Genomic DNA, 15313 nt, shown 5'->3' with positions numbered 1-15313 from the left:
AGCCCAGCCACACTGGGGAAATTATTATTGTGTTTTTTCTTTATCCTAATATGCTGAACCCAGAGAAAATCAAAGCTGGACCCCAGGGAATTTCAAGATTTCATACTCACAGAGTGAAAAGGACAGTCAGTCTTTTTTGTTTTTCAGTCCTTCCCTAACTCAAGGTTATAAAAACTCCTTGCAAATTCAAACTGAAGAACAAACAGCTAAACACAATACACTCAAAATCAAAATGTTCCTCTTTTGACATTTTTGAAGTGGCACTACTTGACTTCATATCTTGAGATGAAATTTAGTGCCTTAAAAATTGAAAAAAAGAAAAAAAATCACTGGATTAATAAAGTGAAAATAAACAGCAAGGTTTAAAACTTTCACTGAGCCTGAAATGAAATGTTTCAATGTTTTCATTTTACTGAAAAGTTGAACAAACATCCATTTCATATCAACCCATTTTTAATATGATTTTTGTTCTGTACAACCAGTGAACCACAAAATCAATTCTTTGTACTGCTCTACTGACCAGTAGATTAAATTCAATGCAATAAAGGGACAGCAAAAACAGCCAATGAGGAATGGAGAGAAGACGGGCCAGAAAAAATGATGGAAGCAGCTCTTATAAATTCTGTCTGTGCCACAACTTAGCACAACCAAAACAACCTCACAACCACTTTAAAAAAACTTTCATGCACATTGCTGCAGGAAAGAGCAGCCTCACCTGTCCCCATTGTCACCCTGCTGCCTCCATCTGCACAACCCTGTCCCTCTGCAATGCATTGACCACAGAATGAATGAGACCAGAAAGTGATCTAGTTAAAAATTGACATTTTATTTTATTTTATTTTATTTTATTTTATTTTATTTTATTTTATTGTCTTATTATTTTTTTCACCTGTCGAACAGGTTTTTCTGCCAGGTGAGTTCCTCAGCTCTGGAAATCACAGTTTTACATGAAATCTGCCTGGAAATTCCAGTCAGGAAAGGCCAGACTTCTGTAGGTTGGAGTCAACTTTAGCCTGGAGAAAAGGAGGCTCAGGGGGGACTTTCTTGCTCTCTACAGCTCCCTGATGGGAGTGACAAGTGACAAAAGGAAATTACTTCAAGCTGTGCCAGGGGAGGACTTCAGGAAGAATTTTTTTTATGGAAAAGGTCTGCCCATGGAGGTTTGGAGTGCCCATCCCTGGAGATGTCCCAGGAAGGGCTGGAGGTGGCACTCAAGCTTTGGGCTGGGGACAAGGTGGGCATCAGGCACAGGTTGGACCCGATCTTGGAAGATTTTTCCAGCCAAAACAATTCTGTGATTCTGATATAAACCAGCCATAAAACCCTCACAGTCACTGACCAGCTTGGCCAAGCCCTGTGCCTGATAAAAGAGTCACGTTATGCTTTTGCTCAGAAATTATAAAAGCTCATTTTCCTCCCAGCCAGGGCAGGCAGTCATACAAACCCTGGGGCTGTGTGTGTGCCCTGGGCAGTGCTGGGTGTGCTGGAACACATTCTCCAGCCAATAAATTGGTGAATTTACCTTGAAGTCAACAGTTTCACACATTTATGTCACAGAGAATCTGGCTCATTGTTTTTAATTTGTGGTGCCATAAAACTTTGAAAGTTTTGTGAGACAGTTTTGTGAGACCAATCTTTTTTCCTCCTTCAATTTTTTTTCCCTCTAAGGGAAAATTCAAGCAGCAGAACAGCATATGCATTTCTAAGTCTGTTGTAGCCTGTGCTATGTGCACAGCAGAGATGCTGGCTTCAGGATCCTTCTCTTCTCCTCACTGAGGGAGTGACACATTTAGGGAGCACGTAGCTGCTCAGATTTGTGGGTTTTCTAGGAGTAAATAAAAATCTCTAGTGTGGCTGAATGCATTCACCAGCGCAAATCCCTTTATGAGCACACAGTTTAGTGTCCACTCTGAACTGGAGAAAGAGGGAAATAACACAAATGTTGGTTAGATGGGACCATGGGGGTCCCTAATCCAGCCTCCCACTTGAAGCAGGACCTGCTCTTGAGCACATCAGCTGTGGCTTTGTCCTGACAAGCCTTGAAAGCCACCAAGTCACTTCCACCTCGAAAGTCACGCTCATCTCTACAGCCACAACAGCCTTGTTCTCCACAATACCAGCAGTTTCACTCCTAACCTTACTAGTTCTCTCCTTACTATCCTAGAGGTAGCAGTAGCGATAATCCAAGCCTATGTCTTTGTGCTCCTACTGAGCCTCTACCTACAAGAAAATATCTAACTCTCAATGGCAGACCAAGCACATTCTTATCACATGGAGACACCTCTCACCTCTCCACTGACTTGTCCTAGACCTGCACTGTTTCTCCTAAGAAAACAACATTTTGGGAGAAAAAAAAAAAGCATCTTTTTTCCCCCAGGCAGCATCCAAACCAATTTCTGCCCAGCTTGTGCAGCCAGTTTCTCCCAATCTTTCTTGTCTCACAAGCTCCTTTTCCTTTTTAGCTATCTGGGACCTTGCTCTACCAAGTGTTGGTGAGTTATCAGCTCTGTCCTGTCACTCTGCAGAGGGTGGGATGGGCAGGACTGGCTGCTTTGGTGCCACCTCCCTCACTAAGTTTTGATTTAAGCAGACCTGACAGAGATCTCAGAAGGATTCTGTATTTGCAGGTTTCACGAAATTAGGCAACCTCTAACTGGTCCCACTGCAGGAGAAGCTACAAGGTGAGCAGATCTCCTTTTTATACCCCAGGGTTTCCCTGCTCCCTTGCACAGACAGCCAGACTTCCCTGTCCCCACTGTCATTTCAGAAAATGGAATTAAACTCCCACGCATGGAAAACGCGCTTTCCTTCTCGCACATGCACGTTCCACTTGCAGCCCTGTGTGATCATCCATTTTATATTGCTGCTGTCCCTTATGTCCAAACATCTTGCAGCTTTTAATTAAGTCTGCCCAGCAATGCAGAGCAGGCAAGTGCTGTCATCTCCTCATCTCCCCTTCTCAGGGAGTGGGGAGGGAATTGGGGCACGCAGAAATGAGCTCACCCACAGCTACAGCACAAACCTGGGGCAAAAATCCAGGTCCTGCCTGTGTCACCTCTCTGCCACTCCATCTGTGGGCTCCCCTTTCCAAAGCTCTGTGTCCTGTCCCTCTTTTCCCTAGAATTGGCAGTGGCAACCTCTGCTCAGCTGGATGAGCCCATCTCACCTTGCCCCTGTTTGCCTCCCCCCTCTGACACTGAAAAAAGCCTTCTATTTTTCTTTTATTTTTCTTTTAAGGAAAGAATTTTTTGTTGCTTTTGTTTGGGTTTTTTGTATGTTTGGGTTTTTGTTGTTGTTTTGGGTTTGGTTTGTTTGTTTGCTTTTTGGTTGTTTTGTTTTTTGTTTTTTCTAGAACTTGCTTCAGCTGAACAGCATCATCAGGGAAATTCCTGTCAGTGCCTCTGCCTGGCAATTTGCATGGAGCATTCCAGTGCTCAGCCCACTTTTTTGCTTTGCCTTATAGCTAAATAACTTCTGAGAGAAGCAGAAAGAAAAAAAAGGACAACATGACAACATACTTCAAAGCAGTGGGCTGAAGCTGTTAACTGTTCAGTGGTAACAGGGATGTTTTCTGGTCTGAGCAGGACCCCAGTCCCAAAGCCAAGCTGAGCTTCATCTGTTCTCCAGCCTTCCTGCAGTACCTCGTACCCCAGGCTCTCATGACTAGGAATAACAACAAGGATGGTGATAATGAATATTCAGACAACCCACAAACCACTCTCAGCATCTGCCATCCTATCTGCATTAGCACCAGTGTGCACAGATAATGATCAAAGCAGCATTTTCCTGCCAGAGGCCCCCCTAAACCACCCTTATTAGTATGAATCAATGCTGACTAATGTGCTTCCCTAATGCAATTGTATCCACTCCTACTGTTCATGATTTAATATAAAACATCTCCCCCTTTGCCTGCCTTCCTCCTAATGCCACATGCAAGGTGTAAGCCTTGACTGAGGGTACCAGGAAAATCAGTGATCTGAGTTTTTACAAGAAAGAGACCTAAAATCCACTGAAATGAAATGCATGGAAGGAGGTAACAAGACTTCAGGGGTTTTAACAGTGAACTGACTGCTCACTCTAGGATGCTAGACCTGCATCCAGGCTTCCTATGAAAGATATCATCAGCTCTGAGGTTCTACAGCAGTTCTGCTTATGCAGAATATAAAATAGCCCTGCTCACTGCAACAGGCTCTGTGCTGGCAGCTGACAAGCTCTGGACTTCAGTAATGATAGAAGGAAGACTCCCCCATGATTTTATGTTGCTTCCTTCTTAGCATCACCTGAAAAAATGAGAAAATTCTGCATTTTGCCTTATGCTGCTCTCAGCACCACCAGTGGCTTTGCCTTGGTGGTTTTCCAGTGTAAATGACACTGCCCTAATGTGATGTGTCCATGTTCCCACACAGCAGGACACCAGGGAAATCACCACTAAACAACCAACAGTGCTTCAATTAGGGCTGGGTGCAGCCCTCTGGCCTGATTTTACATTCTCTCCAAACCTTTGGTCACTGTGGCTGGTTTGGGATCTGCTGCCATCAGCCTGGGAGAAGAGCAGGGGTCAGGCCAAACCTCCCTCAGCAGAATCACAAGGAACTGTCTGACAGAGCAACAAACTAAAAACCAGCCAACCTAAAAAAGTATGGGAGGAAAGGGGCATTGAAGGAGAAGATTGCACAGAAAATTCCCATGCTCCATATCAGCTGCTTTCCTAAGGAAAGGATTGATATCCTTAATGCAGGATGCGTGCCTCCCTTGGGCTAGCCCAGTGCAAAGAGCAATTGAGAGCCATCTTTTGGTAGGAAAGAGGCTTCTGTGCTGGAATTAAACAGTTGACAAAATCCCAACAGCTTTACAGATTCTCGGAGTCAATTTAAGGAGGCCACAAAATGAGATTTTACCCCTGTGGGTTTCAGTAAAACGGAATGTTCTGGGAGAGTGTGTGCACAGTCTAGCTCTTAACTGTGAGAATTGGCTGTGGCTCCACTAATTCTCCATAGCCAGGCTGAGCCTGATATCCCTTTAAAAATGCATTGGGCTCAGCTTTTAAGTGACCAGTTCTGCCAAACAGGGCCAGATATTAAAAACAAACAGCCCTGCAGCATCCAGCCAGACTCCCACCTGATCGTTGCTTCTGCTCTGCTGGAGCACGTGAGGCTTTCCCCTCTTCCTCAGCTGAGCAGGTTTGTCCCAGAGTTGGATTTCCAAGGTGCTCAGCTCCCAGCAGCTCCAAGCACCACACATGAGTGGCATTCCCAAGCACTCTGCTCCCTCCTTCAGCTCAGTGCGTGGTGTTTGGCCATGAGATGCCCTTGCAGTCCTCTCTAAACTCTCTCCCTAACTACTTCCACTGGATTTTTGTCTTATTTCCAGGTTTTTTTGGGAATGCTCAGCTCCCAGCAGCTCCAAGCACCACACATGAGTGGCATTCCCAAGCTCCCTCCTTCAGCTCACTGTGTGGTGTTTGGCCATGAAATACCCCGGGTACCCTTGCAGTCCTCTCTAAACCCTCTCCCTAACTACTTTTACTGGATTTTTGGCTTATTTCCATGATTTTTTTTTTGAATGGTGACTTCTCCAGCATGGTCATTATCTGCAAGACCCCTCTCAGACACCTGCCATGCACACAGAATGCTGATGTCCTTTTTCTCCCATGCTGGCAGGAGGGTGTTGTGTTCTCCACTTCTCCACATGTATTTAATAAATGGTTTAACAACACTTAGCACAAACAGAAAAATCAGATCGCTTTCCATTCCCCATACATAAAGTTCATCCTGAACTGAACTAAGACTTCAAATTCATATTAGTTTCCTACAAACCAAAAGAGAATTTGTTCCTTTCCTCCTGACAGATAAAACAACAAACCACAGGGTTCACATGCAAACAAAATCTTGGCTCCTTTATAAAAGTGGAAGAGGCACAGCCATGGCAGAGGCTGCCTGCTCAGGGTGTGAATCCTCCATCACAGGAAACCTCCCAGGTTCCCCACAAACCTCTGTCAGATGTGACACAGGTATGCCTGAGCCTGCCCTGGGGGAAAGGCTCAGATTAAATGACCTCTCAAGGTCCTTGCAGACCCGTTTCTCCGTGATGCTCAGAGACAGGATCCCAGGCTTGATGGATCTGTGGCCTGACCCACAGTGACAGTTCGTAGCTATGTCTGAACACATCCATCGTGTGCCTCTGTGCCCCCAGCCCCTGCAGACTCTGTGCTGGCATCCTGGGCTGCACAGCTCTTTAGCAAAGGGCACAGCCAGTGCCAGAGGCGAGGAGCAGGGCAGGGATCTGCGGGCTGGGTCACTGTGTGTGTTGGCAGGCAGGGCAGGAGGGGAGCTGGGCAGAGCACAGCCAGGCAAAAAGGCTTTTGGGAAAAGGCATTTTCTCTGTTGCTCTGTGCACAGGCACCAGCGGAAGCAAGGCAGAGCAGCTTTTAGGTTTTGGGGCTGTCTTCCCCCTGAGCTGTTTTGGAGAGGACAAGCCAGGACAACATTTTTAACCTGCCCTTGCTGCTGTAAGGAGAGGGGGTTCTACACTCCCTGGAGCTGCAGAACAAGAAAAAATCATTTTTCTTCCCCACACAGAGCTGATGCCTCACAAATCTCTGTCACTCTGCCTCTGGCTCCGTGCCCATGGGACAACACTCCCTGCACACAGGTGATTCCCTGTAATTCCCTGTAATTCCCCCTCCCCATGTCCATGTCCATGTGCACAGTGCCACAGGCTGCTCACCAGCATTTCCCTGCCCACCACTCTGCATGGCTGTGTCTTTCTGAAGCACAACAGGACCATATAATTATGTAAATGCACACGTGTCTGGGAGAGTTTTTCAGTCTCTTTGGGTTTCAGCACAAATCTCCTGACACTTGCTGGCTTATTCCCCTTCACTCCAAAGTGCTTGCTGCTTCAAAAGGGCGTTCATGTGAGCACCCCAGCTTTTCAGATTAAAATGAGGAGGGGAAAGGGTGGTTCTAGATAGCACAGCTGGCAAGAAGAGTTTGAACCAAGTGACAGCTAAGGCTTAAAAACCTAGAAGGCAAAATAAAATCCAAATTCTGCCTGTTCTCTGTAGGTTTTTTTAACTCTGCAGTTTCTTAAATCAAGATCACAGTTCTTGGGCCAAGTCCAACTTACACATGGAGATAAATCCTCAAAGATCCGTGGTAGGCAGCACACAGCCAAGGCTCCTACACAGCAGTGTGAGAACTGTCACGCTGACGTGCATGGTGACATCTTTATGTGAACCTGCAGCTACTGGCAGTTCACATGTACGAGTTTGGTACAGAGGCTTGGGCTGTCCAGAGCTCCATTGATTTGAAAAAGCTGCTTGGGAACCTGCCTGTGAACTGTCTGTCACCAGGAATGAAGAACACCCACCCCCTCAGCTCCTTTTCATCTCACTCTGTGCTGTGCACATTGCCATGACACTGCAGCGCCTTCATCTCACTATCAGAGCGCTCCACCCCAGCCTTTGAAGCAATTTGCATTGCCAGCTGGGGGCCGGGGGAACCAAAGCAGCATTGCCAGGTGGAATGGGGACAGTGGTGCAGCTCCCAGCCTGCAGCCCATGGGAGCTGGCAGAGCTCCCAGCACCCAAAAACTCATCCAAGGCGCAGGAAGCAGATTGGAAACACAAGGTGACCCCCATGGCAGGGAGAAATGACAGGGAGGATTCTGTGGATATCAGAAGGCTCATAAATTGAAACACAAACCCTATGAGGAACCTTTGAAGGAGCTGGGGCTGTTTAGCCTGGAGAAGAGGAGGCTCAGAGGTGACCTTAATGCTCTCTACACCTTCCTGAAGGGAGGTTGCAGACAGGTGGAGGTCGGTCTCTGACAGAAGCAGAGGACACATCCTCCAGCTACATCAGGGAAGGGATAGATTGGATATTAGGAAAAAATTTTTCACCAAAAGGATAATAAAGTACTGGAATGCTCTTCCCAGGGAGGTGGTAGAATCACCATCTCTGGATGTGTTTAAAAAAAGACTGGACATGGCACTTGGTGCTATAGTCTAACTGGGTGTTAGGGCACAGGTTCAACTCGATGACCTTATAGGTCTCTCCAACCTCATTATTCTGTGATTCTGCAATTCTGTAATTACCTTATTATACTATATTATTCTATACTATATTACACTACATCGAAACTGAATCTGCACAAGCACCCAACTCAACTCAACTGCCCAGAATCTCATGACTGTCTGCTGACCCACAGCCTGCACACTTATTTGGCCCTGACAGGCCAAGGAAACAAAACACCATCACCTTGGGTAAACAATCTCCACATTGCATTCTGCTTTGGCACAACACAGGAGCAGCCAATGACACAAGAATCGTTTTGATCATTCTTTTCTCAGCTTCTCTCAGGTTCAGAGCATGTGAATCCCACAGAAGCCGACATACCTGTATATTTTATATCTGGTTGTAAATCCTTGACGATGTCTTTCCACAAAGGATAAGTAGCTCCGTGAGTGGTGGAAAGGCCCCCTGTCTGAAATAAGCCAATCAAACTCCTTGGAGACATGTTGGTTGGTAGCAGCTGGGTCCTGGTGGGAGGGCTGTATGAGTATATGGTCCCATATAAACAGGAGGTAGAGGAACTCAACAAGCCTCCAGTTCATGCTTTTCTGTCTGCCTTTTTCCTCTCATTCTTGCTCCATTCTGTGGAGTCCTGTTGGAAGAGAGAGGGGATAGGAGGAAGGAAAGAGAGAAAGAGAAATGGAGGGGAGGAGGGAGAGGAGGGAGAGAAAGAGAGAGATTAAAAATGCTCTGATCCTTTGACAACCTTCTCTCAGGGTGAAAACAGACGTGAAAAACCAAGTACTAAAAGACTTCAGTTTCCCTGTGTTACACCTTAGAGTATTTGGCAGTGTTTTATTCATGTATTTAAGTGGTGCCTTTAACCTCCTGAGCATATACCACCTTTGAAATAACCAGGTCCTGACCTGAGACATCCTCACCCCAGCTCCTCCATCATTTCCCTCGTGAAGTTCTCCACAGTGCTGCAAAGGCGAGTGAAGGCCAGGCACTGGAGGTGGCTGCACCCTAGGCTACAATTACCCCTTTATTGTCCCTTTAATGCAGTGCCAGAGAAACGTGTCTCCTGCTTTCATGTCTCTCTGATGATCTCTAATCCATACTCTGTGCAACCTGAGCAATCTATAAAGACCCAGCTCTTACTTTCAAGTGCTGCCAAAAAAAGAAATAAAACAAAATAATTACCCAAGTCTGGCGACGGCACACACGGACACACAGACACACACAACTATGAAATCCTGCCAAAGTCTGACAGATAAAAATGTCCTCACCCTGCTTTCCTGCTGGGGAGGTGTGTGTGGTGCAGGGGATGGGGTCTGTTGGTATTTCAGTTATGGAGGGACCTTGAGGCTCTCCCCAAGATCAAGGCTGTGCAGAGTGACAGGCTGAGCATGCACATTGAGCCTGGGAGATCCTTCCCAGCACCTGGAGCAGGGCACACTCTCATGGCCATGGTGGGAGAGCAGCAAAGCAAGGCTGGGTGTCACAGACATCTTTTATGAAAAATCCTTTCCTTAGGATTTTTCCTCCTGAGAAGCTGAGAGGCCTCAGAAACAAAATGTAAACATTGATTATCTGCTGCTGTGGAATGCAACAGGTGCATCTGTGATTGACCCATGTTCGATGTATATAATTAATGGCCAATCACAGCCCAGCTCTAACCCTAAGCCTAAGCCTAAGCCTAAGCCTAAGCCTAACCCTAACCCTAACCCTCTGTCCGAGCCACAAACCTTTGTTATCATTCTTTTTTTTTCCTATTCTTAGCTAGCCTTCGGATGAAATCCTTTCTTCTATTCTTTTAGTATAGTTTTAATGTAATATAAATCATAAAATAATAAATCAAGCCTTCTGAAACATGGAGTCAGATCCTCCTCTCTTCCCTCATACTCAGACCCCTGTGAACACCATCACAGCTGGGGACAGCCCTGCGTGAGCCAGCTCCTCTCCCAGGCATGTGACAGCACATATGATGAGTGGGAAGGCAATCCGGGGGCAAGGTGCCCTGCTAAAGGTTACACAGCAAGCCATGGGTACAGCTGGAAGAGAGCCCTGCTCTCCTGACTCCCACTGCCAGCATCTCAGCCCTTGGCTCATCCTCCTCCCAGCCAGGCTGCTGGCACCCTGGCACTGCTGGCACCGTGCCCCAGGTGACAGGTGAGGGGCCTGCTTAGCTGTCACCTGTGATGGTGTTCACAGGGGTCTTAGGATGAGGGAAGAGATGAGGATCTGACTCCATGTTCAGAAGGCTGATTTATTATTTTATGATATATATTACATTAAAACTATACTAAAGGAATAGAAGAAAGGATTTCACCCAAAGGCCAGCTAAGGATAGAAAAAAAAGAATGATAACAAAGGTTGTGCCGACTCTCTGTCACGCTGACTGTGATTGGCCATTAAAGATAAACAACCAACATGGGCCAATCCCAGATGCACCTGTTGCATTCCACAGCAGCAGATAATAATTTTTTGCATTTTGTTCTGGAGGCCTCTGAGCTTCTCAGGAGGAAAAAGCCTAAGGAAGGGATTTTTCATAAGAAGATGTCTGTGAGAGTCACCTCCCACCCAGGATGGTCCCCTCCTGCTCCCACAGCAGCAGCTCAGCCTGTTGGGCTGTGCTCCTCGCCCCTGGGAGCTGCTTGGAGAAGTCCTCTCCATGTTCACAGCTGGTTCCTGCTCCTGCCTTCTGGGTTTTTTGGAGGGAGTGCCAGCACTGTGAGCTGGCAGTGATCTTAAAGCTGCCTCCCAAATCTGGGAGCACAAGCTGTGCTCAGGACAGGTGACACCCACCTGTTTCTGTAAAATACAGTGCAGATAGACTGCAGATACTTTTTAAAACAGGAGAAATGAGGCTACTCAAAGCTTTGCCACAGTGAGAGTTCATGTCAGGCTTCTTTGCACATCTCCAGACAACTTTGTGGGTTTGAGCCTGAGTCCTCTAAAAGTTTGCAACTCCCATAAAGAAAAGATTTTTCTGAGAGTGTAGGAGAGGTTTGCTAGAGGTGCCAGCTGCACTCCCAGCACTGTGTGTGAGCCTTGGCTGCTGGGAGCAGCAGAGCACAGAGCAGAGGTGTTGGTGGCCAGCCTGGCCATCCCTCTGCTCCAGGAGCTTTCCCTGGAGCATGGCAGGGCTGCATCCCGTGGCAATGAGTGTGTGAGCTGCTGTGCAGGTGGGCTGAAGCCCTGGGTGTGCTGGGCAGCTCAGGAGCCCTCTGTGTGTGTGCCAGGGAGTGGGAGCCTGCACGTGGGCACGACATGTGCTCGAGGAGCTGCAGCACAGAACTGAGATGTGTAAGTCATAAAGATGACACTCAGCTGTTGCATCAAGGAAGAAATGGTGGGGGTAAAAGTATGAGAAAGTCAGCCAATGTTTGATTTTTCTGTTGGTCCTTTCTAATTGCAGATGGAATATTACTGTTACTGAACCTGGTGGTACCTGCAGTTCTGGAGATGTTTTTAATATCAGCCTTCACCACTGACTCCTATTTCACCCCTGAACAGGGAGGTTCTCAGTGCTTAATCCCTCACATCACACACAGAATGGTTCTACTTTTCCCTACAAACCAGGGGAGTTTCTAGCCTTACCCTGAGGGCAACAGAACACAGAACATCCCTGCTTCCACTCACTCCTGAGCCCAAGGTGATTTCTCGGGAATGCTCCCAACTACATCCCCACCTTCAGCACCTCCAAATTCCAGTTCAGAAGTGGATTTCTACTGCTTCTCCACCCAGGCTCATTCCCTGTCTGGCTGTTCTTGTCCCATCAGCTCAAACTCAGCGTGTTTGCCATGAGCTGGGTGTGCAGACAACAATCAGCTGCTCTGTACATGCTGTCCCAGCTTCCTTGGTTGTCTGCTCATTAAACTCACTGAAAGCTATTTCCCTCATCTGCCAGCCTGGATCAGTTTTCCCTTAAATATTTCACTGTCTATTGGATTTCTGTTGCAGAGAGAGGAAGGGAGCTCCTATGTACCCAAATGGGAGACAGCCTCCCTCCAGTTTCCAGCACAGTACAAGTGAGAACTGAAAAATGAGAAGAACCAAACAAAAATGGGCCTCAGAGAAATCCCTGTGTGTCCTCCTACATGTGAATGTGAACACTGGGGAAATATCAGCTTGTGAAAGAGAGGAGATGGTCCCTAATTCCCCACACACCACTCTTCATCCTTTCTTCCTCTCCTTTGGGGCACAGCTGGAGTCAGGATGATTTGGGCTGTGATGCTCTTATCCAGGAGGTAAGATATGGGCAGAACATGCCTTGAGACCACTGGAGAAATGATCACATCTCCAGCCTGGAAGCTGCCTGCATCAGTCCTGAGGGCAGGGAGTGGTGCCCGAGGCAATGGAGGATGGGGGAGCACAACTGGGCCCAGACTACTATCACACCATCGACTTTAATTTTTCAGTAGTATCTTTTTCCCCCCTGTAGCTGCTGTAGAGATGTTGTTTCACATTAAAGATTAATCCATTCCACAGGGCTGGTCCCCATGGAAGCTATAAAGCTTACTAAAGTGGGACTATCTTGTGTCTGAGAAAATATTGTGAGGTGCACTCAATCCACCTCCTAACAAGCTTGAATCCGAAATTAATTTTTCAGGTGTCTTTATGGGGCTCCACTGATGTGAAATATGTTCTGTGGGTTTGGCAAAAGGAGCCAGGGAAGAAGCAGGGTGGGAGACCCCAGGCTAACTAACAGCTACATCAGGCACAGAAACAACCTGTGGACTAAAGGGTGGGCTTGGGGGAGCCAGACACTGGGTTTTGAGCCAAGAATCCAGTGTTTTGCTCAACTCTGCCCCAAACTCCCCCTATGACCTTGAGCAGTGCCCTTACATGTGGAGTTTGGCCTCACTTTCCAATTGTCAGCATGGAGTCACAATGGGGTTTGTGTGACTGTTTAGACCAAGAACTTGTTGAGGAGGCCAGAATTGGGCTGTAGCACCTCCCAAAACACAAACCTGCTGTTTGCTTTGTGTCTTTCCCAAGGTGTTTCTGCCCTACAGTGAATGCCAACCATTTCAGCAAAGGGCAGCAGTCAACAACACCCTGCTCTGCAGCCCATCCCCACGAGAAAAAGAGAGAAGCACAGCACAGCAGGGAGGGAGCTGGGTCCTTGTGGCTCGTGTCAACAAACACCATCATGCAATCATCACATCTGTTAATAAACATGATCCGTGGGTGAGCCAGGACGCGGCTCCAGTTCACAGCAAACAGGCAGTGGGAGAAGGAAATGTTGGATGTGCTGACTCTGAGTCATGGTACAGTCATTTTCCAGCTCCATCCAGCATGGAAGCTCATCCCCCAGTGCACATGGAGATCCCTCCTAAAGCCCCTTGGAGTTTGTTAGGTGGCTTAAGATGCCCTTTTCTTAATACCAATTCAGCCTGGAACATTAAATGTTCTTTATCTTATGAGTCTACAGGATTCTTGGAGGAAATATAGGCAAGTATTTTCTGTAAAGTGCAAGTTGTATTTGAATGTACACTTAATTTCTTTGTGATTGATATCTGTGTGTTAATTATATTCTATTTTCAGCAATACCTTCGCTGTCACAAGGCAGTGCCTTTTATCCAAGGAGTTCAAATTGAATTAGAGACATTAATTAAAGCTCTCAGCACTCTAGTAAGGCAGGCAAGTGCTGTTACTCCCATTGTTTCTTGAAATAAGAAGAAAAGAATAGAGCTGGATGTCTACTTAGCCACTTAAAAGGTAATTTTTATACAGTGGGAGAGCTCAGAGTGATAGATTTTGCACAAAATTATACTGCAAGGTCTGTTTCATCCAAGGGAGGCTGTGCAGCACCAGATCCCTGCTATAAACAGGCAGACAGGATGCAGGTGCTCTGACTCTCCATTGCTTGCTGTGAACACTCCTCTGCCTCCTGGGATTTTCTACCTTTCCCCTAACCCCTGTACCTTTCATTTATCTCTTCTATTAGATCCAAATTGATCTCACACACATCCCTTCTGTTTTCCCATGCTCGTTGTTGTGAACTATTTCCATCAGAAATGCAGACTCAGGAAAGAGAAATTACTGAACACATTATTTGCAGTACAGGAATAAGTCCCCTATCTCTTTAAGCTTCATGCACCAATAATTCTTCCTCGTGTCCCACATTTGGTTGTTGGCAGGTTGAGAGAGGTTTCTGCCTGCTGCCATTTACCAGAGGGAAGAGGCTAACAATTGCTATTTGTATCTGAAACAGTTCTGCTCTTCAGCAACTTCACACACGGCTTTAGGATGCTGATAAATTAGTAAGAGACTGAAGTGTCAGGGGAGAGATGAAACAGCTTATGTTAGTTTAGAGCTCAACCCTGGAAAGTGACGAATGTCTGACCTCATTTCAGAGAACAGATTAAGTGTACCCTTAATTTTAAGTACAGCATGTGCTACTCTAGCTTCTATTCAGCCATGCCTGCTTTGAGTTTGTGCACTCAGACTCATGGACAGATAATTGCTGCCCCACCCCTTTAGGATTTAACTTGTGGAGCAGTAACATTTCTGTCCTGTCCCCTAAATGAGAGGTGGCCCATGAAAATATTGGAAAGATAACATCTTGTTCTTTGGAAACCCTGCCCAGCAACCCAAGCAAGCTGGGGACACCTTTCCTCTGTCAGGGCCAGAGGAATCCAGGCAATGGGGATGGAAAGGGAAGCCAATCTGTCAGAGTTTAAGTCATATGAACTGCTGAGGATAAACCTGAGCTCTGGAAAAACAGAATTTGGGCACTTGTGACCTAGATGTCTTTATAGCTCAGTCTGCAGACACTGATACCTGCCTGAGTCAGGGCTGGAGCTGCAACTCAGCAGTGGCTCTCTGGGTGACTGTGGCATACAACACCGTAAAATCCCAAATGGTTGTAAAGCTGTTTTTTCAGGGAAGTGGGATTTCACTATTTCAGGCACTGATTGGCTAATCCATCCCCAAATCTCAGTAATTCTGCTCTGATCAGTGTCTAAATTTGCATTATTCTTTCACCACTCCAGTTTTAAATATGCATGAGTGGTTAGACCTGCGGGATATTCATCAGCCGAAATATTTTTGGGTGAGGAAAGGCAAGGAGAGAAGATGAGAAATACCTCTCCAAAAATTCCAACAGAGTCCACAAATTCACTTCACTTTCACCAAATTGCTCATGCTGAAAAAAATAATGATTGGGAGATGTCAGTGTTTGGGTTGTGAGAGCTCCAAAGGGCTTTCCAAATCTCAATTTGAAACTACTGGAGCTTTTTCTCCTTTTGATTTGTCTTTCCACGCCCTTCAGATGGAACAGTGATAAA

General features: G+C 46.5%; 1 protein-coding gene across 1 annotated transcript in view; it reads right to left on the bottom strand.

Annotated features, from left to right (window-relative positions):
• BRINP1 (BMP/retinoic acid inducible neural specific 1) overlaps nt 1-15313 on the bottom strand; it is a 92684-nt gene that overhangs the window by 53748 nt on the left and 23623 nt on the right. The window contains exon 2 of the mRNA XM_064727492.1: nt 8400-8667. Coding sequence (XP_064583562.1) covers nt 8400-8617 — 218 coding nt within the window. The 5' untranslated portion in view covers nt 8618-8667. The remainder of the gene's footprint in view (nt 1-8399; nt 8668-15313) is intronic.

This window comes from Zonotrichia leucophrys, chromosome 17 (genome assembly GCF_028769735.1).
Source record: "Zonotrichia leucophrys gambelii isolate GWCS_2022_RI chromosome 17, RI_Zleu_2.0, whole genome shotgun sequence".
In the NCBI taxonomy this organism is placed as follows: domain Eukaryota; kingdom Metazoa; phylum Chordata; class Aves; order Passeriformes; family Passerellidae; genus Zonotrichia; species Zonotrichia leucophrys.
This window is presented reverse-complemented; position numbering and strand designations above follow the sequence as displayed.